The 21,556-nt window shown below is 46.1% G+C and overlaps 1 protein-coding gene across 5 annotated transcripts in view; it reads left to right on the forward strand.

Moving 5' to 3' along the window:
* Positions 1 to 21,556, forward strand: part of ABHD18 (abhydrolase domain containing 18) — a 128,329-nt gene that overhangs the window by 69,599 nt on the left and 37,174 nt on the right. For all 5 annotated transcript variants that reach the window (XM_033939008.1, XM_033939039.1, XM_033939029.1 and 2 more), the window contains exons 8-10: positions 847 to 985; positions 7,517 to 7,606; positions 21,016 to 21,117. In XM_033939008.1, the coding sequence (XP_033794899.1) occupies positions 847 to 985; positions 7,517 to 7,606; positions 21,016 to 21,117 (331 nt within the window). The remainder of the gene's footprint in view (positions 1 to 846; positions 986 to 7,516; positions 7,607 to 21,015; positions 21,118 to 21,556) is intronic.

The following is a 21,556-nucleotide window of genomic DNA, read 5'->3' on the forward strand; positions in this document are numbered from 1 at the left end:
GCGCTAACAATTCAGCGCAAGACACCAGCGTGCCGCAGGAAAACTTAGTTTTAAAGAGCTCCGATAGGGGGTGTGGGGGGTGCAACCCCCCACTTTAGGAGAAAACTGTGAACTTCCCTCCCCAAAATCAGAAAAAGTTCCATTTTCTCTATAATGGAGGGTTCCAACCCCCCCCCCAACAGCAGTGCGAACACTATGCAGTAAAGTGAGGGGGGGTTCCCCACTCACACCCCGCTTTGGAGCTCTTTAAAACTAAGTTTTCCCGCGGCGCGCTGGTGTCTTGCGCTGAATTGTTTGCCCTCTATTGTCGGCGCGCTGGTGTCTCGCGCGCGACTGACTATGAACCGTGGGGCGGGCCTAGGCAGCAGTGCAGACAGCATGCTCCTGCCGGCTTACCAAGACAGTGCCCAGGGCAGTCCGCCGCCAATGCCCTTGACCCCCACTACCATGGGAGCGATATTGTTTGACAGCTGAGGATTCTGGACCTTGGCTCAAATTGAGTAGCCTGTGATAGAAAGTCAGAATTCAACTAGAAATATAGTCAGAAGTGCCACTAAAAGTAAATAACTTTGGAATGACTATTAATTCTATGCTGTTCTAGGCAGAGCAGTTCTGTATACCTGCTTATCTGACTGGGTAGTGAGTTGGCTTTTTGGATATTCTTATTTGGAATTAACATAGACGTACTGTATATATTTCTGGACTCCTGAAAATGCTGCCCAGTGTGCTAAGGATATTTAAAAGTGGGTTTTCAATAGTATTTACAGCTTTTTAAGAAATATTCTGTATCTAGTGACATGTTCTGCATGATAAATACTTTTTCTCTTTTGTATTGGGGGAGGAAAGGAGATCAAGTCTGAAAAATGTCTCTGATTTGTTTGTGATGGGAGGAGCTCTTGTTTTGGAATCAGCTGCCCTTTTGCATTGGTTGGAGAGAGAGGGCTATGGACCTCTAGGACTAACTGGAATATCCATGGGAGGACATGTGAGTTTGCAAAAATCTGCTTTACCCAAAACCATAATTGTTTATTTCTGTTTTCTAGGCTAAAACTGAGAACATGTCTTGTAGGCTTAAACACATTTACTCAAGTCAGCTTATCATATCCTTACATATTGAGCTTAAAGTAGGGTTACACTTCAGAAATTGCATGCAGCCAAAACCCATTGCACTGTATACTTTACCTCAAATTTGTATAAAAGATTATTGGGATCCTTGGTATTGGAAATGTGGCCTTTTAAGATATAACTATCCCTGAATTGAATGAGGCCCAAAGCTAGAGACTTTCGTGAGAGTAAAAGGATCTAAATTATAAACATGGTTTTCTTTCTTAGGAAGCTCGTTGCCTTAATGTTTATGTAATGTATTTGTCCCTTGTTGAACTGTGCACTTTCAGCTATAAGTACTGTAAAATGCATAGAGGGGCATAATCAAAAGAAACATCTAAGGCCTGGCAGGCTATGGAGTTGGTAGATAAATCCTTCGACTCCAACTGCTCAGTTTCTGGTACCCATGACTCCGACGTCAGTACCCAAAATTGTCTCCAACTCCTCGACTCTGACTACACAGCCCTGGTGGAGACAGAGACTGTGAATTCAAGAGGGCCTGGGATAGGCACGTGGGATCTCTCAGAGAGAGAAAGAGATAATGGTTACTGCAGATGAGCAGACAAGATGGGCCATTTGGACTTTATCTGCCATCATGTTTCTATGTTTCTGGAGCCGAGAGGCTCAGACGAAGGATGAACCAGCACGGAAAGAACCAGATTGAGATCTGAGGACGGAACTGGAGGCTGGAGAAATTTTGCCACTCTCAAGAATCGAATCACATCCAAAGAAGAGGCCAAATGCTGACCATGTAACAGACCCCAAAAAGAAGATAAAGCTGCAATCTGCACCCTGAGGGAGGACCAGGGCAAAGCTCCAGTCCAGGCCATCCTGCAAGAACTCTTAAGATGTGAGGCAGAGATCCGCGAAGGGGAACCACGCCACCTGTGGAACACCACTCCTCAAAGAGAAGCCAAACTTGCACATAAGATTGAGAGGTTGAGTGTCTCCAAGAACCTAAGAGGGTGGGGAATTAAGTGTTCCCTCTAAGCTGAGCAGGTGTCCTCCAGCTGCATTGCTACCACTAGGGGGTGGAATATTTTCAGTCGCTAAGGACAGGTATGTTCCCTGGAGTCCTGCAGAACTTGCCTGTCCCTCACAATTGAAAAATGTGACAGTAAAACAGCACCCTCTATTGGTGAGACTGTGGGTGGAGGACTCCTGCTCAGCTTGACTTATCACCTTATCCAAATAACCTTTCTTACTTAGGCACTAAAACGGCTAACGCACCTTAGTAAAAGGACCTATAAGAGTTTGTGAATGAGGATTCTGTGGATTTAGTGGTGGCACTTTTTCTTTGTCCAGAACCACTAAGGCCAATATTTCTTTTTATCAAGTGAGCTTGAATAATTTGGTTCTGTCTTTGACTGTGAGAGGATAGCAACAGCTTGAAATGCGGAAACTGGTGGCGCCTCGGTAGTTACCAGAGAGGCCTTACGCCTGCTGTTGAAGAACATATGTACTCTCATCAGATCTTCTGATTTGCAGGAATTACAATACAGTGGTACCTTGGTTTACGAGCATAATTCGTTCCAGAAGCATGCTCGTAATCCAAAGTACTCGTATATCAAAGCAAAGTGCTCCATAGAAAATAGTAGCAACGTAGACGATTCATTCCAGAATGCAAAAGATGGCGCAGGGGTCTATTTCTGCCGGGTGCTGCAGAGCCGTCTCCTCTGTCCGCCATCCGCTGAAGAACCCCGCAGTGCCGCTTCAGGGGGATGCTTCTAATGTCTGGAGAACCCCGCAGTGCCGCTTTGTAGGGATGACTCTTCCGTCCGCCGGCCAGCCTTCCACGTCGGGTGCCTTCCGCATGTTGGAGAGCCTGTATCTGAGTCTACGCAGTCGAGTGCCGTCCCACCTGCACGTTGCATATGACAGGCACAACGTCGATGATTGACATTGTGCGTGTCAGCAACATGCAGATGGGACGGCACTCAGCTGCGTAAGCTCAGATAGAGGCTCTCCAATATGCGTAAGGCATCCGACGGCCGGAAGAGGAATCTCTCTGAAGTGGTGCTTCCTGCTGTGTAAGTGCTCGTTTATCGGGGCAGTGCTCGGTTTGCGAGATGAAAGTTTGCTGAGTGTTTTGCTCGTCTTGCAAAACACTCGTAAACTGCTTTACTCGCAAACCGAGGTTCCATTGTATAAGTTTTTGCTATGGTTCTATGTGGCTCCTTAGCATGCATTTTGGGTGGGAATCGCCATATCCTCACTTTGTCCTAAGTGTCGGTCTACAGGCCACATTGTATCATATTTTTTGGGCTTGTACTATCATACAGTGCTTTTGGACACATATTGTGGATCATCTCTCTCGGCTTTTGAATAAGCGATCGCTTTGTCAGGCTGATGTTTTGCTATTTTCCAATTTTCTTTCTTTGGGTACGAAGAATGCTACTAATCGCTTGCTTGAGTGGTTGTTCCTTTTGGCCCTCAAATGTATTTTGAGAACGTGGAGACAAAATTGTCCCTCCTTCTGTGATATAGTGGGAAAATGAAATATTCTGTTTTGTTATATAGAAACATAGAAATAGACGGCAGATAAGGGCCCACGACCCATCTAGTCTGCCCACCTTAATGTCCCTCCCCTACCTTTGCCCTGTGAATAGATCCCATGTGCCGATCCCATTTGGCCTTAAAATCAGGCACGCTGCTGGCCTCAATCACCTGTAATGGAAGACTATTCCAGCGATCAACCACTCTTTCAGTGAAAAAGAATTTCCTGGTGTCACCTCGTAGTTTCCCGCCCCTGATTTTCAACGGATGCCCTCTTGTTGTCGTGGGACCCTTGAAAAAGAAGATATCTTCCTCCGCCTCGATGCAGCCCGTAAGATACTTGAACGTCTCGATCATGTCCCCCCTCTCTCTGCGCTCCTCGAGCGAGTATAGCTGTAATTTGTCAAGCCGCTTTTCGTATGGTAGATCCTTGAGTCCCGAGACCATCCGGGTGGCCATTCTTTGCACCGACTCCAGCCTCAGCACATCCTTGCGATAATGCGGCCTCCAGAATTGCACACAGTATTCCAGGTGGGGCCTCACCATGGATCTATACAATGGCATAATGACTTCCGCCTTACGACTGACGAAACCCCTTCGTATGCAGCCCATGATTTGTCTTGCCTTGGACGAAGCCTGCTCCACTTGATTGGCAGACTTCATGTCCTCACTGACGATTACCCCCAAGTCTCGTTCTGCTACCGTTTTTGCTAGGATCTCGCCATTAAGGGTATAAGACTTGCATGGATTCTGGCTGCCCAGGTGCATAACTTTGCATTTTTTGGCATTGAAGTTGAGTTGCCATGTCCTAGACCATCGCTCCAGTAGGAGTAGGTCGTGCATCATGTTGTCGGGCACTGAATCTTCGTCTGTTGTGCATTTGCCCACTACATTACTCAGTTTGGCGTCATCGGCGAATAATGTTATTTTACCTCGAAGCCCTTCTGCCAAGTCTCTTATAAAGATGTTGAATAGGATTGGGCCCAAGACTGAGCCCTGTGGTACTCCACTAATCACCTCCGTCATTTCGGAGGGGGTGCCATTCACCACCACCCTTTGGAGCCTACCTCCAAGCCAGCTCCCAACCCATTTCGTCAATGTGTTACCTAATCCTATAGAACTCATCTTGCTCAGTAACCTGCGGTGTGGAGTGTTTGGATATTAAAAGAGTCTCGACTGCCGCATGGCGGCATTTTTTTGTAGATTTGGTTGCCTGTTTGGGACAATATGCTTTCTAGAGCCCGCAGCTACTTGTCGACTATGTAATCTGGTTTGGGCTAGGGAAGAGTGGGGGGTTGGGTTGTTGTGCAGGAAGAACACACGTGGCCCTGATTGTTTCTTTTCTGTACATGCACAGTGGTACCTCAGTTTACGAGTAAACCGGTTTGCGAGTGTTTTGCAAGATGAGCAAAACATTCGCAAACTTGGTGCCTCGTAAACCGAGCTTGCCTCGCTGTACGAGTGCCCCCCCCCCGCGAACTGGCACCCCCCCGCTGCAACCTGAGATCCCCCAACCCACCCGAACCCTCTTCTTACTTCCAGTGTAGCATCGGCACCAGCATGTCCTGTGCCCGAAAATCTGCTTCCTATGCCGGGCCTTGAGCATGCGCGCATGCTCAAGGCCCGGCACAGGAAGCAGATTTTCGGGCACAGGACATGCTGGTGCCGATGCGGAGGCTAAACTGGAAGTAAGAAGAGGGTTTGGGTGGGTTGGGGGATCTCAGGTCGCAGCGGGGGGGGGGGGGTGCACGATGGCGGCGGGGGGAGGAGGGTGCCAGTTCGCGAGGGGGGCCTTCGGGGGGAGCAATGCCGGTTCTCGTGGGGGGGGAGCAGCGCTGCTGGCCTCGGGGGGGAAGGTGGGGGTGGGAACATATCAAAGCAAGTTTCCCTTACTTCCTATGGGGAAACTTGCTTTGATATACGAGAATTATGGATTAAGAGCATGCTCCTGGAACGGATAATGCTCGTAATCCAAGGTACCACTGTATTTTGAAAATTCAATAAAAATTTATTGAACATAAAGGTACAAAAAGGAGGCACGAAAGTGCTCAAAGACAATACAGTGAATTTCATAATTGTGGAGATCTGAAAACTACAAGCCATTTAATGTCTGAGTCAGTGGAGAAGGATTCATTCTTAAATTCAGATTAGATGGTCTTAAAATAAAAGAAGGTGAACATGTGAATAAACAAGTAAGCTGGGTATTTAATCCATACTTTAAGACAATCATTAATAACTGAAACTAAACTAGATCTAATTGGCAAACAATTGTTTTCTCTCAATAAATGAGTTAATGGTTAAATCTCAAAGCATGACTTGTGTCATATAATTTTAGCCTCTAACTCCACAAGGAAGCTATTATACTCAAGACAGTTTAACATTAAAATATGTTGTTAAACTCTTGGTTTACCACCTTGTTACAGAAAATACTTTCATAATCATTATAAAATTGCTTCAATAACTATATATACAAAATTACACAAGAGAGAACAAACATTCAAACACTAAACGCCATTCATTACATCCTCAAACCTGCAGTTACATTACATTACATTAGTGACTTCTATTCCGCCAGTACCTTGCAGTTCTAGGCGGATTACAAAAGAAGATAACTGGACATTTCCAGGAAAATTACAATTTAGGGAGCTGTTTACATGATTGAGACTTTGAAGACAAAATTACAAGAGTGGTAGAGACTTTGGGGGAAATTTACAAGAGAGGGGATGGACAAGGGGATGAGTTGTCCTTATTCATCATATATCATTAGTTCCTTTTCCAAAAACTGCTAGATATCAATGTGTTCATTAACTCCAGATCCCATGTTGATCCTTAAACATTGATTGAATGTTCCACAATCTCATAAAGGTTCTTCTACATATAATATGCAGTGTAACCCAACACAAAGCTGTGTTTCGTAGTTAAGCATCTTCAGGAGCTGTCTGTAAGGACTCCCAGAGTCATCTAAGCATTCATACAAGCATAACACAAAATAAGTATAAACATCCATCATTTTAATCATTTAATGTTTGATCAGTGCTACTCATCATTATATATACTAACTTATTATCTCCTTGAAGCAGCTCAGGAGGGAACATACCATATACTTTTTTTTTTGTAAACAAATGGCAATCAAAGCATGCAAGATATTTCATAAACCATCTCTAGACTTTTGTGAGATTGTAGGACAGCTTTTTCTTTTTCAGCTTAATACAAGCAGTTAACCACATCAATAGAGAGTCATATGGCATAAAAGAAGAGGCAATACAATATAATATCACAAAGAAAAGAAAAAAAAAAGTTCCTAGCATTATCCTACCGAAAAAGAAAGAGACAAAATAGAAGGAGGAAAATCACTTAAGGGAAAATAATATAGCCCAAAGCTGTAAATCATTCCTGATCCATAAGGATAATCACCCTATTATACACCACCAGCTTGTGGAAAATAGTAAGACATTCCTTAAATAACTCTTATAACAAATTATTTTGTGATTGGATCACCTCTTCTGGTTGTTCAGGTTCTAGAAAAGAATACAGTGATATGGGGACTAAAACTATGCCAGGGTAGACCTGGCGGGTAGACGTGTGCGGATCACCGGACTTGATGGACCCAGGGTCTGATCCGGAGATGGCAATTCTTATATTCTTTCTCCGGAAATAATTTACCATACTATATCTGTGAAAACTTAATAAGAAAGGTTATTTGCAAAGTCAAGGCTCTAGGTCTTAAAGCCAAGAAAAATCAGGGCAAGCATAATGATATGAAAGGAAACCAATTATTTCTTAAGGAAATAATCAAAATCATATCTGTCTGTAGGTCAGCTTATTGAGCAGAGCTTTGTATGTTAGAAAGTGACTCTGAACTTAATCTTCCCACCTGTTAACTTTAAACTACAACTGTTGACCTTGCATTTTACAGATGGCTTCCTTGGCAGTAACCAACTGGCCCAAACCAATTCCACTGGTTCCTTGTCTTTCCTGGTCTACAGCTTCTGGAGTCTTTACTACGGTATTTTGTTAACTTCTTCTTTTAGAATAGGGTCATTCTATGTTGTGGATCAATTTGGAAAAATGTCCATGCTCCACCTCTTCCAAATTGAATAAAATTGTTATGTCTCTAATTTCAATGTTGCACAGTAGGGCGCCAAAATGTAATATAGTGTATCCATGCAAGCAAATGATGTATGCCTTTTGGGATCTTAATTCTAACCAAAGCAAGGCTGGGTCCAAGATGAAACAGTGAATTTTGTTGCAAAAATGATGCTCTTTCAAATAACTCCATTGTGGTGTTTTTAATTTTTTTTTTTTTTTCAAATCTTTATTCATTTTAATACATACATCAAGTGTACATTAAAAACAAACTATCATAATACATTATCACTTGAAAATTCCATCACAATGTGTATCTAAAAGCTTTATATCCCACCCCCTCCCATACCCATACACAAATAATAAAATTCATATGTATATTAATCATTTAAAAATATGCAATATATATTTGCAATTCTCCCTAATTCCCCCACCCCTCCCTTCCTTCAATTATCACATAAGGAAAAAGAATAATAAATTAACATTAATCATTATAATATTTTATTATTGGCCCCCACACATCCTGAAATCTATTAAAATAACCATTTTGTACTGATGACACACTGAGTTCCACCAGAAGCTGTAATTTAGTCTAGAACAATTCTTCCAATTAAGTGTTATTTGTTGTATCCCCACACCTGTAAGGATCATGTTTTTAATTTTTTATGTTATTTGTACTCCAAAAATAGCAAAAATGTACATAAAAATGTACATAAATGTACATAAAAATGTACATAAAAATGTACATCATGTCTTTCAAATTTCAAGTTTATTATAAAATTTGATTAATCGCCTATTCAAAGTTCTAGGCGATGTACATCAGTATTTACAAAATTAGATAAATTTATAGTAATTTAACATACGTTAAAGTATCCGAAGTATACATGACATAACGATACAAACTTGAAAACAATGGGTAAGATGAGGTATAGAAATACATTTTAATATAATAGAGACATTTAAGGATAAAAACAATGGGGAAGGTAGGTCATTATATCTTTGCTTCAGTCGTGTGCATGCCCCCTAGTGCAAATCCTAGACATATGCCTGTCAGCCTAGCTATCGCTACCATTCAGCATTTTTAGTTGGCATTACTTATGTCAGCGAAGGCCTATGGGAAATTATATCAATCTGACTCTGGCATGGGAATGCAGATAGACTCTGTAAGGCAGGGAAACTGTGTTAAGTATCCCTGATATGTTTTAAGTTTCCCTGATTGAATCATGACTAGCTAAAAGGTGTTAATGTCTGATTAAGAGGGTGCTTAGGACAATGGCCTGCTTGAATGGGACAAAGAAGCCAGAGGCTAATCCCATCACCATGCTTGCAGGTATCTCACCCTCCTTAGCAATTAAATTAACCATTGTTTCAAACAGTTTACTCACTGACAATGCCATGAGCCATGACTGTTGGTCCAGTTATGTCCTAAATCAAAGTATAGATCAGGAGCAATGAGGAGTCAAAAGTAGGCCATAAATTTCTTATTGCAACTTTTTTCACATCGTTTGCTGGCCCATAAAAAGGGAGGCAAGCTCATATCAGGTTGCAAAGTTTGCACAGGAACTTACTACCAACCTGACAGGTTTTGTTGGGCTGCAGTCCCTGGACACAATGGCTGTTTTGTATTATATGGAGTGTGGCGCTTTGAAGGTGCCTATAAGTCTCGAACCAATTGAGATCCAGCCCAAACATTTTGCATGCTTTTTGTTTGAAACCCTAGGGAACATCATCATAAAATGTTAAATTTGGAGGAGGCTGAGCTTGGACCCTGGTCCACTTGATATAGAATGCTCTGAAGGAAATGTTTGAATTGATTGAACTTTAAAAAGCTTTTACCAATTTTTTTACTCACCAAAAGACTAAGGGCTCCTTTTATCAAGGCGCGCTACGGACATTTCATCACGTGCTAACCCCCGCGGCAGCCTAAAATCCTAACGCCTCATCAATGGAGGCGTTAGATACTAGCGCGGCAGGCAGTTTAACGCGCGCCTTTGTAAAAGGACCCCTAATTGTAAATAGTTTGAAAATGGAAACTACAATCAAGAGTTTGAGTAAAGTTGAGTTATTAATTTGCTGTCAGTCTCGGCTTGATTCATTAGCAAAAAAATTAAGGGCTCCTATTACAAAGCCATGCTAGAGCCTTAACGCGCAGAATGGCGCGCACTAGATTGCTGCACGTGCTAGCCGTTACCGCCTCCTTTTGAGCAGGCGGTAGATTTCCGGCTAGCCCACGCTAATCCGGTGCGTGCGATAAAACCGCTAGTGTGGCTTTCTAAAAGGACCCCTAAGTAAAGACTGACTGTGGGGATTAAGCCCTCAGCTCAAAATCAGACTTTTCTCTGGTTGCAGCTGCTTGACCCAAAGAGCTAGCTGGTGCCCCGAGACTGTGTGAGTGAGAGCAGGATTACACATGCATATGCTATGTTCTGACTTACATATGCTATCAAAACTAAATACAGTGGTACCTTGGTTTAAGAGCATAATTGGTTCTAGAAGCATGCTCTTAAACCAAAACACTCGTATATCAAAGCAAGTTTCCCCATAGGAAGTAAGGGAAACTGCTTTGATTGGTTCCACCTCCTCCCCCCCCCCCCCCGAGGCTACCGGCGCTGCTCCATTCTCTTCCCCCCCTTGAGGAATCCGACGCTGTTCCAAACCCCTCCCCACGATCCGGATTCCAACCCCCCGTGAACCGGCATCCTCCCCCCACTCGCGTTGCCCCCCCTCCACCGCGATCCTACTCCCCCCCCCCCCGAGCACGTCAGTGACACTTCCTTTACCCGACTTGGCACCAGTGCCGGTGCCCGAATATCCTTCCTCTTCTAGTCTGGGCTGGGCAGGTCTGGCTTTGAGCATTTGCGCATGCTCAAAGCCTTCTGGTCTCGCTCTCAATCTCAGAAAGAGCGAGACCAGAAGGCTTTGAGCATGCGCAAATGCTCAAAGCCAGTCCAGCCCAGCCCAGAAGAGGGAGGATCTCCGACGCACCGCCCAGCCCAGGCCACGCCAGAAGAGGGAGGATCTTCGGGCACCTGCACTGGTGCCAAGTCGGGTAAAGGAAGTGTCATTGACGTGCTCAGGGGGGGGGGAGTAGGATCGCGGTGGAGGGGGGGGGCAACGCGAGCGGGGGGATGCCGGATCGCGGGGGGGGGGGGGCGCTCATACAGCGAGGCAAGCTCGGTTTATGAAGCACCAAGTTTGCAAATGTTTTGCTCGTCTTGCAAAACACTCGCAAACTGGTGCACTCGTAAACCGAGGTACCACTGTATATGATAACTTCGCACTTCGTCCCCGTTTCTAGATCATTAATAAATATATTGAACAGCAGTGGTCCCAGCACTGACCCTTGCGGAACATCACTTGTGACCCCTATCCAGTCAGAGTAGTGCCCCTTTACTCCTACCCTCTGCTTCCTGCCCGCCAGCCAATTTTTGATCCATCTGTGCACGTCCCCTTCCACCCCGTGACTCCACAGTTTCTTCAGTAGGCGTTCATGGGGCACCTTGTCGAAGGCTTTTTGGAAATCTAGATATACGATGTCTACGGGGTCACCTTGGTCCAATTGTTTACTTATCCCCTCAAAGAAATGCAGTAGATTTGTCTGGCATGATCGGCCTTTACAGAAACCATGCTGGCTTGATCTCATCAGATTATGTTTTCCTATATGCTCATTGATGCCTTCCCTGATCAGTAATTCGTCCATCTTCCCCGGAACAGAGGTTAAGCTCACCAGTCTGTAGTTTCCCGGGTCGCCTCTCGATCCTTTTTTGAAGATCGGTGTAACATTCGCTATCTTCCAGTCCTCCGGGATTACCCCTGTTCTCAAGGACAGGTTGCAAATATGCCACAGTAACTCTGCTGTTTCATCTCTGAGCTCTTTCAGTATTCTCGGGTGGATCCCGTCTGGGCCCGGAGCTTTGTCAGTTTTTAATCTATCTATCTGCCTGAGAACGTCTTCGAGGGTTACCTCCATGCATGATAATTTCCCCTCTTGATCTCCCCTGAAGATTTCTTCCGGTTCTGGCACACTGGATGTGTCTTCTATTGTAAAGACCGACGAGAAGAACTTGTTTAGCCTACCAGCCACCTCTTTTTCCTCTTTCACCACTCCCTTCCGGTCACCCTCATCCAACTTCGTTTCCCCCCCAGTGAGAGGTTGTAAACTTAAAAAACACCATGAACATCTTCTCTCGCACCAAGCAGCATCATGGGGTAACGACCTAGAACAATTGCTTTCTTCCACTACTTATGAGGAATTTAGGAAACGTCTGAAAACACACCTGTTCCTAAAGTATCTAGACAACTGATCCTCTCTTCTCTCTCCCCTCTATAGCGATTAACTTGTTCTATTGATCACTATCTCCTCAAAAATGGATTTCCTGTTCTATTAACCCTTTTTCTTCCTCCCCTCTTAAAGTCAATCAATTTGTACCTTTGCTTAATCTTTGTAAACCGCATAGAACTTCACGGTATTGCGGTATATAAGCTGGTATTATTATTATTATTATTATTATTATTATTATATAAGTTCAACTGTGTCCTCTTTTGTCTCCTATACTTGTCCTTTTATAAAAACCATATTACAACTTTCAGAAAACTTTCAACATCTGCTTGGGGATATTCTTATCACATACTGACACTTACAAATTTCTTAGACCATGCTTTCCTATCTCTTACTCGTATTTAACTCTTGAGTACTCCTCTCGGGATGGGGGAGGTCCTATGCTCATAGATGTTCTCCGGGGTCAACAGGGTCAGCACCCAAAAAAAAGATCTAGGTGTTGTCATAGGTAGTACACTGAAATTTTCCACTCAATGTGTAGCAGCAGCTAAAAAAAAAAACAGGATGCTAGGAATTATTAGGAAAGGGATGGTAAATGAGACCCAAGAATATTATAAAACCTCTAATGCTCAAAGGTGCAATCTTGAGTATTGTGTTTAGTTCGGATTGCCTTATCTGGAAAAAAAAAAAAAAGGCGGAATAAGAAAAGATTCAAAGAAGAGCGACCAAGATGGTAAAGGAGATGGAACTCCTCTCGTATGAGGAAAGACTAAAACGATTAGGGCTCTTCAGCTTGGAAAAGAGACGGCTGAGGGGAGATATGATCGAAATCTACAAAATCCTGAGTGGAGTAGAACAAATCGATTTTTCACTCCGTCAAGGGGACACTCAATGAAGTTACAGGGAAATATTTCTAAAACCAATGGGAGGAAATATTTTTTTACTCAGAAAATAGTTAAGCTGTGGAACTTGTTGCCAGGGAATGTGGTAACAGAAGTTAATATAGCTGGGTTTAGAAATGGTTTGGACAATTTCCTGGAGGAAAAGTCCATAGTCTGTTATTGAGGCAGACATGGGAGAAACCACTGCTTGGCCTGGGATTGGTAGTAGAGAATGACACGGGGAAAAAATCTGTCCCCGTCACCGGCCCACCATCCTCTGCACCGCCCCGTCACCGCCGTTCCCTTCACCGTCCCGTCACCGCCATCCCTTTCACCGCCCCGTCACCGCCACTGCCATCCCATTCACCGCCCCGTCACCGTCCCCGCTGCATCCATATAAGCCTTAGTACTATAATATTTAGCTTATTCCTTTCTTATAAATCAAAGTTCCTGCTGCTGAACTAGAGAAAGAGATGTTCAGCTGGCAGGGCTTTGTTTATAAATTTTTATCAACACAACTAATATACTATTTTATCCTAAAGCAAAAAATAAATAAATAAATATAATTTTTTTTTCTACCTTTGTTGTCTGGTTTCTGCTTTCCACATCTTCTCATTGAATTCCTTCCATCCACTGTGTGTCTTCTCTCTACGTCTTCCATTTGCTGTTACTGTGCCTCTCCCTTCACCCCCCCCCCAATTGGTCTAGCACCCATCTTCTTCCCTCCGCTCCCCCATAGTCTGGCATCTGTCTTCTTCCCACTCTGTCTTCCACATTTCCCTTCGGGGTCTGTTCCTCTCCACCCTCCTTCAATGTCTGTCTTATTCCTTTCCACCACCACCCTTCCCTCCCTCCTTTACCATCTGTTCCTTTCTACTACCCTTCAGCTCCTCTCACGTGGCTTATCTATCTACCTTCCTCCCTCTTATTTTCATGGCACGTTACAATGTAATTTGTGCAAGCCACTGGAGCCTGCGAGCTCGGTCCCTGTCCCATCCCCACAAACCATCTCGCTTCTGTGCTCCTATTTTCTCCATTTCTAATATCTCCCCTATGTATCTGTCATTGCCCCCCCTTGTGTCCATATACCATCCCCATGGCATGTCCCCTTTATGTCTCTGTCCCTATGCCCCATGCACATAATTTCCCCTCTTTCTGTTACCTTCCTGTGTCCAGATTTCCCCTATCTTCCTCTTCCATACCAGTGTGTCTCTTCTTTTCAACCCCATCTAGCTTTTTTCCCTCTTTCTTCCCCCCCCCCTGCTTCTAGCATCTGGCTCACCTGCCTGTCCTTCCCTTTCTTTCCTGCTGTGGGTTTTTCTTTCCGTCTTCATCCCCTTGGCCCAGAATCCTATTCCCTTTCACTCCCTCCTTCCAATTTGAGCCGGGAACACGAGCGATCGCACGGTCCCCGCAGCCACCACTCGCCTGCCCAATCGATCCTACTGTTTAGCCAACTCTCTCCCTTCGCCTCACCTTAGTTTGTAGGTTTTGTTTTTCGGCGACATGCACACTTTCCCAAAGAGCCGCGCACGCGCGGCTGCTCAGTGTTCAATCTTCTGCTCTGCTGCAACTTCCTGTTTCCGGTTGCGTCAGAGCAGAAGATCGAAACTGAACAGCAGCGGGGACCGGGGGAGTCTCATGGGAGCGCGTGCGGGACCCGGCCTGAGGCCTAATCAGTGTCTGCACCGTACAGCACACCAGACAACATCTCGCGGCACACTAGTGTGCCGCGGAACAGCAGTTGAAAAATACTGGATTAGTAGACTGGTATAGTCCTCACAAATGGGTAATATGCCTCACTGCTACCAGCAGGTGGAGACTGAGATCAAACTTGTATATCAGTATAGCAAGCCCCTCTTGCTACTCCAGTTTCCCTTAGTCTCCGATAGCAGGTGGTAAGGCTTTTCAGCTCCCCTCTTAGCACTGTTGGAACTTTGTGGATTCCTGGTTCCCCTTTTTGTGCCGGATAGAGCTTGGGCGGGTTCTGTTTGGGGATCCGTCTAACCTCGAGGGTGTTAAACCTGGTGGGTCTTGTGCTGGGTCCCTCCCCCCACCTCCCCATATTTTTGTAGTGGGCTTCAGCAGGCAGCCTGGCTCCCTGGTTGGTCAGCCCTCCTGCTTTGAGAGCAATGGAGTCTGTTCTGACTAAGTAAAAAGAAATAATAATAAAATCCTGAGGTGTGCCAGTCTAAAGCGCTCATTTCCCTAAATAACTGCCTTTTTTTTCCTGTGTTTTTCCTCAACTAACCGGCACTTTCTTTACAGCAAGGGCGGGTTTTAGGACATTGAGCTCTTCCAAAGGGAAAAAGTGCTCCTTGTGCTCCAGGTGCGAGGTACTCGTGGCTGGCCTGTGCAAGCATTGTGCAGGCCGGAGCAGTGGGGAAGCCTCGTCGGCAGTGGATGCTGGTGGCCAGGGCACCCCGCCACATGTGCCTCATGGTTCGGCTTTAGATCATGGGGAAGCCTGGGTTTCCCCCGAGGCCCACGCAGGGGGTTCCCCAGCCGCTGATAGTCAGAGAGCACAGGATTCCCTTACCCCCGGTTCGGCTGGGGAGTCCCTTTTTGTGTCGGTCAGTTCCTCGGCCTTAGTGTTAGGAAAGTCCCAGGCTTTTCAGACATGACAGCCCACAGGAGCTCCAATTCTGGTGGTTTCAGGTCCAATTTCGACGGGAACCTCATTCATTTCAGTTACCCCAGGTGACCTTCCCCTGTTCTGGAAATACAGGGGCAAGGTATGTCAGGGTCCCCTGCTGGGGCATGGAGTCCCTTGGGGCCGCCGGGGGTCTTTCCCCCTGAATTTATGTTAGCATTTTGTAAAGCTTATGTGCTGGCGGCAGGAGGTTCTGTGTCCACTCTGGTGGTCTCGGGGGGAGGGGGGTTACCCTCAATGTCTTCCCCAGTGCAGCCCCACACAGTGGTGGTTTTGCCCCCCTCTACTCCTCTCTCATCTAAACGCCCGAAGGTCTTTTGGGATGAGGATTTTTTCCCAGAGGAACACAAGGTGATTGATGAGGACTTAGACCCTTGGGGAGAATTTCAGGATCCTCTTGGGGGGCCGAATTCTGCTGGCGAGGGGTTCGAGCACCCCGCAGCCAGCGAAGATGTGTCTGTGGTATGCATTTTTCAGCAGGATGAGCTCCATGAGTTAATCCTTCAGGTCTCCTCGGTTTTGCACTTTGAGGACCCAGTGTCGGAGCCCCCGCGTATGGTGGACTCCTTGCTTAGGGGGATTCGCTTTGCTTCCTGCTCTTTTCCTATGCATCAGGATATTCAGAACATCATGCTCGCTCAGTGGCAGGTGCCAGAAGCCCATTTTCGCTATGCCTGCTCCATGGCCCGCCAGTATCCCATTCCAGAAGGGGATAGGGATACTGTGAAGACGCCTGTAGTGGATGCAGTGGTCTCAGCCATCTCTAAGCGGCATACTGTGCCTGTTGAGGGAGGTGCGGCCTTGAAGAACCCAGAGAAGCATAAGTTGGAGTCCTTCCTTAAACAGTTTTGATGTGGCAGCTCTGTCGGTCCAGGCGGCTATGTGTGGCAGGCTTGTGGCTCGGACGTGTTTTCGTTGGGCCCAGCATGTACTTGATGATAAATCTGAGAATTGGGACTTGCTAAGGCAAGCAGTTGACAAAATTGAATTGGGTGCTTCTTATCTCTCAGATGCCGTGTATGACCTCTGCCAGGTCTCTGGCCTTTGGAATGGCAGCACGCCATACCTTGTGGCTTCATGCTTGGTCGGTGGATTCGATGTCCAAAGTTAAGTTGACAAAGTTTCCTTTTAAAGGATCTTTCTTGTTTGGTGAGGACCTTGACAAGTTGGTTCAGACTCTCACTGATTCTAAAGTGGCTCGTTTGCCTGAGGATAGGCCTAGGCTGCTGGCTCGAGGCGGCGCTGTTTGTGGGCATGGGCATGATTTCTAACATTTCTGCTCCGGTTGAGGGGCTGCTTCTTTTCAGTCTCCTGGGCTCTCAAGAGGCAGGTTCTTCCAGCGCATGAAGTCCTTTCTTGGGGCCCACCAGGGTGCGGGTAGCTCCCCCGCTGGGTCCCCTGCCGCCCGTCCTACACAATGACTCCTTGCCGGCACCCGTCTTGGTTCCGGGTGGTTGAGAGACTTTTATCCACAGTGGGCAGACATCACATCTGATCAGTGGGTTCTGGAAAGTTGGTCTTGAACCTGGCAGCTAGGCTTCAATGCTAAGAAATGTAAGGTCATGCACCTCGGAAGCGGAAATCCATGCAGGACGTACTTATTGAACGGAGAAACTTTAACTAGGACTTCAGCAGAACGAGATTTAGGAGTAATCATCAGTGCAGACATGAAAACTGCCAATCAAGTGGAGAAGGCTTCATCTAAGGCAAGGCAGATATTGGGTTGTATCAATAGAAGTTTCGTCAGCCGAAAGCCTGAAGTCATAATGCCGTTGTACAGGGCCATGGTGAGACCTCATCTGGAGTACTGTGTGCAATTCTGGAGGCCACATTACAGTAAAGATGTGCGCAGAATTGAATCAGTTCAGCGGACGGCCACCAGGATGATCTTGGGGCTTAAGGGTCTCTCGTATGAAGAGAGACTGAACAAATTGCAGCTCTACACTCTCGAGGAACGTAGGGAGAGGGGAGACATGATCGAAACATTTAAGTACCTCACGGGACGTGTCGAAGTGGAAGATGATATTTTCTTTCTCAAGGGACCCTCGGCCACAAGAGGGCACCCGCTCAAACTCAGGGGCGGAAAATTTCATGGCGACACCAGAAAGTATTTCTTCACAGAGAGAGTGGTTGATCATTGGAACAAGCTTCCAGTGCAGGTGATCGAGGCAGACAGCATGCCAGACTTTAAGAATAAATGGGATACCCATGTGGGATCCCTACGAGGGTCAAGATAAGGAAATTGGGTCATTAGGGCATAGACAGGGGGTGGGTAAGCAGAGTGGGCAGACTTGATGGGCTGTAGCCCTTTTCTGCCGTCATCTTCTATGTTTCTATGCTCTGGTCCTTGCCAGACTGTTTTCTAGTTTCTCCCTCACAGGTGGCATGGAAGCAGCAGGCCTTTCAAAGATTGTTGGAACTTCACATGGTGGTTCCAGTTCCCCTGCTGGAGTGGAGCACAGGTTGGTACTCGATTTACTTTGTGGTGCCAAAGAAAGAAGGGAGCTTTCGACCCATCCTGGATTTGAAGGGGGTCAACAGGGCTCTTCACGTGCCTTCCTTCTGCATGGAAACTCTGCGGTCTGTGATTCTGGCGGTTCAGCTGGGAGAGTTTCTGTCCTCTCTCGATCTGACTGAGGCCTATTTACACATTCCTATTTGGACCTCACATTATCGCATCCTGCGCTTTGCGATCTTGGCGCAACACTATTAGTTCTGTGCAATTCCCTTTGGTCTGGCCACAGCTCCACAGACATTCACCAAGATAATGGTGGTCTTCGCGGCGGCGTTGTACAAAGAGGGCATTCTTGTTCATCCTTATCTGGACGACTGGTTGATTTGAGCCAAGTGGTTCCAGGAGAGTACTTGGGTCACGGCTCGGGTGGTGGAGTTTTTGCAGTCGTTGGGATGGGTAGTCAACCTTGCAAAGAGTCGGTTGTCTCCATCTCAAGCACCTGGAATATCTTGGGGTCCTGTTCGACACCTCCTTGGGTAAGGTCTTCCTTCCAGAGGCCCGGTTGCAATCTCAAATTCGTCTGCTTATGGCATCTCGGTGTCCTCGGGTGCAGGATTTCCTTCCAAGTCTTGGGGTTGATGGGGGCCTCCCTTGATGTAGTGAGGTGGTTGCGGGCCCATATGCGTCCTCTTCAGTATGCTCTTCTTCGGAGGTGGTTGCCTCAGAGGCACAGTCTGAATCACCCTGTGCTGCTTCCGGGCTTAGCTTGGGGCAGTCTTTGCTGGTGGCTTCAGACCCCCCATCTTTTACAAGGGGCGAGTCTGGATCAGCTGCAGTGGACGGTGCTGCTCATGGGTTCTGCTCACGGATGCCATTCTTCTCGGTTGGGGGGCTCAGTGTCTAGGTCATTCAGCTGGTCTACGGAGAACGCTTCTTGGTCGATCAATGTTTTGGAGACCAGAGCCATCCATCTGGCATTGCTAGCCTTCCAGTCCTTTCTGATGGGCAAGTCAGTCAGGGTTCTGTCGGACAATGCCATGGCGGTGGCCTATGTCAATCATCAGGGGGACACCAGGAGCACTTTGGTGGTACAGGAGGCACCTCTGCTCATGGTCTGGGCGGAGTCGCACCTTCAAGAGATCTCAGCATCCCATATAGCTGGAGTGGAGATTGTTTAGGCAGACTTCCTAAATCGTCACGTGCTAAATCCTGGAGAGTGGTGTCTAAGCCCTGTGGCCTTTCAGTTGATAGTGCAATCTTGGGGTCAGCCCATCATAGACCTGAAGGCCACAAGTGTCGACGCCAAAACGCTCCGCTTCTTCAGTCGTCGCAGAGACGGTCAGGTTGAGGGCCTCGATGCTCTGGTTCAACCATGGCCAACGGAGGAGCTGTTGTATGTGTTCCCTCCGTGGCCATTAGTGGGCAGAGTTCTTCTTTGCATTATTCGCCATCCGGGCCTTGTGGTTCTGGTGGCTCCGGATTGGCCTCGACGACCGTGGTACGTGGATCTGGTGAAGCATCTTGAGGCAGATCCTCTTGCTCTGCCTCTCTTGGACAACCTTCTAACCATTTTGTCTTACTGCTTGGCTCTCGAAAGGGTTCGCCTCGGTAAGAAGGGGTATTCCGATAAAGTGATCTCAACGCTTTTGGGGTCCCGGAGGCTTTCCACCTCTCAGGCTTATGTGAGGGTTTGACGTCTATTTGAGGAGTGGTGTGATGCGTGTGGAGTGGTCTCTTTTCGTGCTTCCCTGCCTAACATCTTAGAGTGTTTGCAGGATGTCCTGGATAGGGGACTGACTTGGTCTTCTCTCCGGGTTCAGCTTGTGGCCTTGTCAGCCTTTAGGGGATTCTTGAAAGATCAGCGTTTGACTGCCATTCCTGATGTAATTCGCTTCTTTTGGGCGGCCAAGTTGCTCAGCTAGATGTGTTTCTGAGCTGCAGGCTTTCTCTTGTAGGGCTCCCTTCTTGGAGTTTTCTAGGGAGCGGGTTGTCTTGAGACCTGTTCCTTCCTTTCTGCCAAAAGTGGCTTCTCCTTTTCATGTCAATCAATCTGTAGTCCTTTCAGTGTTGGGTTGTCGGGAAAGCTGTGCAAGTTGGATGTCAGTTGGGTCCTTCGCTCATATGTGCAGAGGACCCAGGAGATCAGGAAATCAGATCATCTCTTTGTCCTTCTAGCGGGTCCTTGTAAGGGGGATGGTGCTTCTAAGGCTACTATTGCGCGCTGGATCAAGGAGACTGTTGCTTCCACTTATCTTCTGAAGAAGAAGCCTGTTCCTGACTTTCTCATTGCTCATTCCACTAGGGGTCAGGCAGCTTCTTGGGCTGAGTCTTCTCTAGTGCCTCCAGTGGATATTTTCAAGGCTGCAGTTTGGTCTTCTCTACATTCCTTTGTCAGACACTACCGGGTGGATGTTCACGCACATCGGGATGCAGTATTCGGTGAATGTTTCTGGTGTCGGCACTTCAGGAGTCCCACCCTTGATGGGTACTGCTTTGGTACGTCCCATTCGTAAGGACTATACGAGTCTGCCAAGCAATACAGGAGAAATTAGGTTCTTGCCTGCTATTCTTTCTGTTAGCTTGTAGACTGGTATAGTTCCCCACCCTGTTTGTCTTTGTGCAGTGTTTACAGGATTTTGCTCGCGTTCAGATTTTGAATTTTTCTGCGGGTTCTAGTATTTTTCTAGGGCCGGGGAGAATTAAGAACAGTGGCGATTGGTCAGCTAGCTTAGCTGGTGAGCTGTGGGTATGTTTTACTTCCAGGATCAAGTTCTATACATGTTCCAACAGTTGTTTAAAGATGTTTGTTGTTTTCTTACACTCCTGTTTGGAGTGTCATTTACTGTTTTTCGGTTAAGAAATTTCCTAGGTTCTGCTTGGCTATTCGGCAAACTGGAGTAGCAAGAGGGACATGCTATACTGATTTACAAGTTTGATCTCGGTCTCCACCTGCTGGTAGCATTGAGGCATATTACCCATTCGTAAGGACTATACCAGTCTACAAGCTAACAGAAAGAAAATTAGCAGATAAGAACCTAATCTCTCCTTTTTGTTGTTTCAGGGTGTTTTAAGCAAGGCAGTAAACTGGAAAGAGCTGGAAAAGCAGTATACTACCCAGACAGTATATGAAGAGGAAATTATCCAAATGCTTGAATATTGCGGAGTAAGTATAAATGTTATGCACAATTTTTTATTCTGAAAATCTATCATTATGAAATTTAATTTCCTTTGTCAGAGGCAAATATATTTGGTATTCCTTGTTATGTGGAAGTGTTCCAGAAATAGGCAACTAAGCAGGTGATGGCTACCAATTAGGATTGAAATGTATGGCCCTTTCTACAACCTTTGATACCCCCTTCACAGAATGTAATTAGACCCAGCTCTGATTGCATGAATCAGGAATAAAATGTTCTTTAGGTTTCTTGAGTAAACTTTTCATTGTTATTATAAATTATTTTATTATTATACCAAGTAGCAACAAAAATAGACATTTAAAAGGTGGCTAATATAGTTGCAACTCATCAACAATCCACTTCCCAAATAGCAAACATTTCCAGTTAAGAACGTAAGAATAGCCTTACTGGGTCAGACCAATGGTCCAT

Source organism: Geotrypetes seraphini, chromosome 1 (genome assembly GCF_902459505.1).
Source record: "Geotrypetes seraphini chromosome 1, aGeoSer1.1, whole genome shotgun sequence".
NCBI lineage: Eukaryota > Metazoa > Chordata > Amphibia > Gymnophiona > Dermophiidae > Geotrypetes > Geotrypetes seraphini.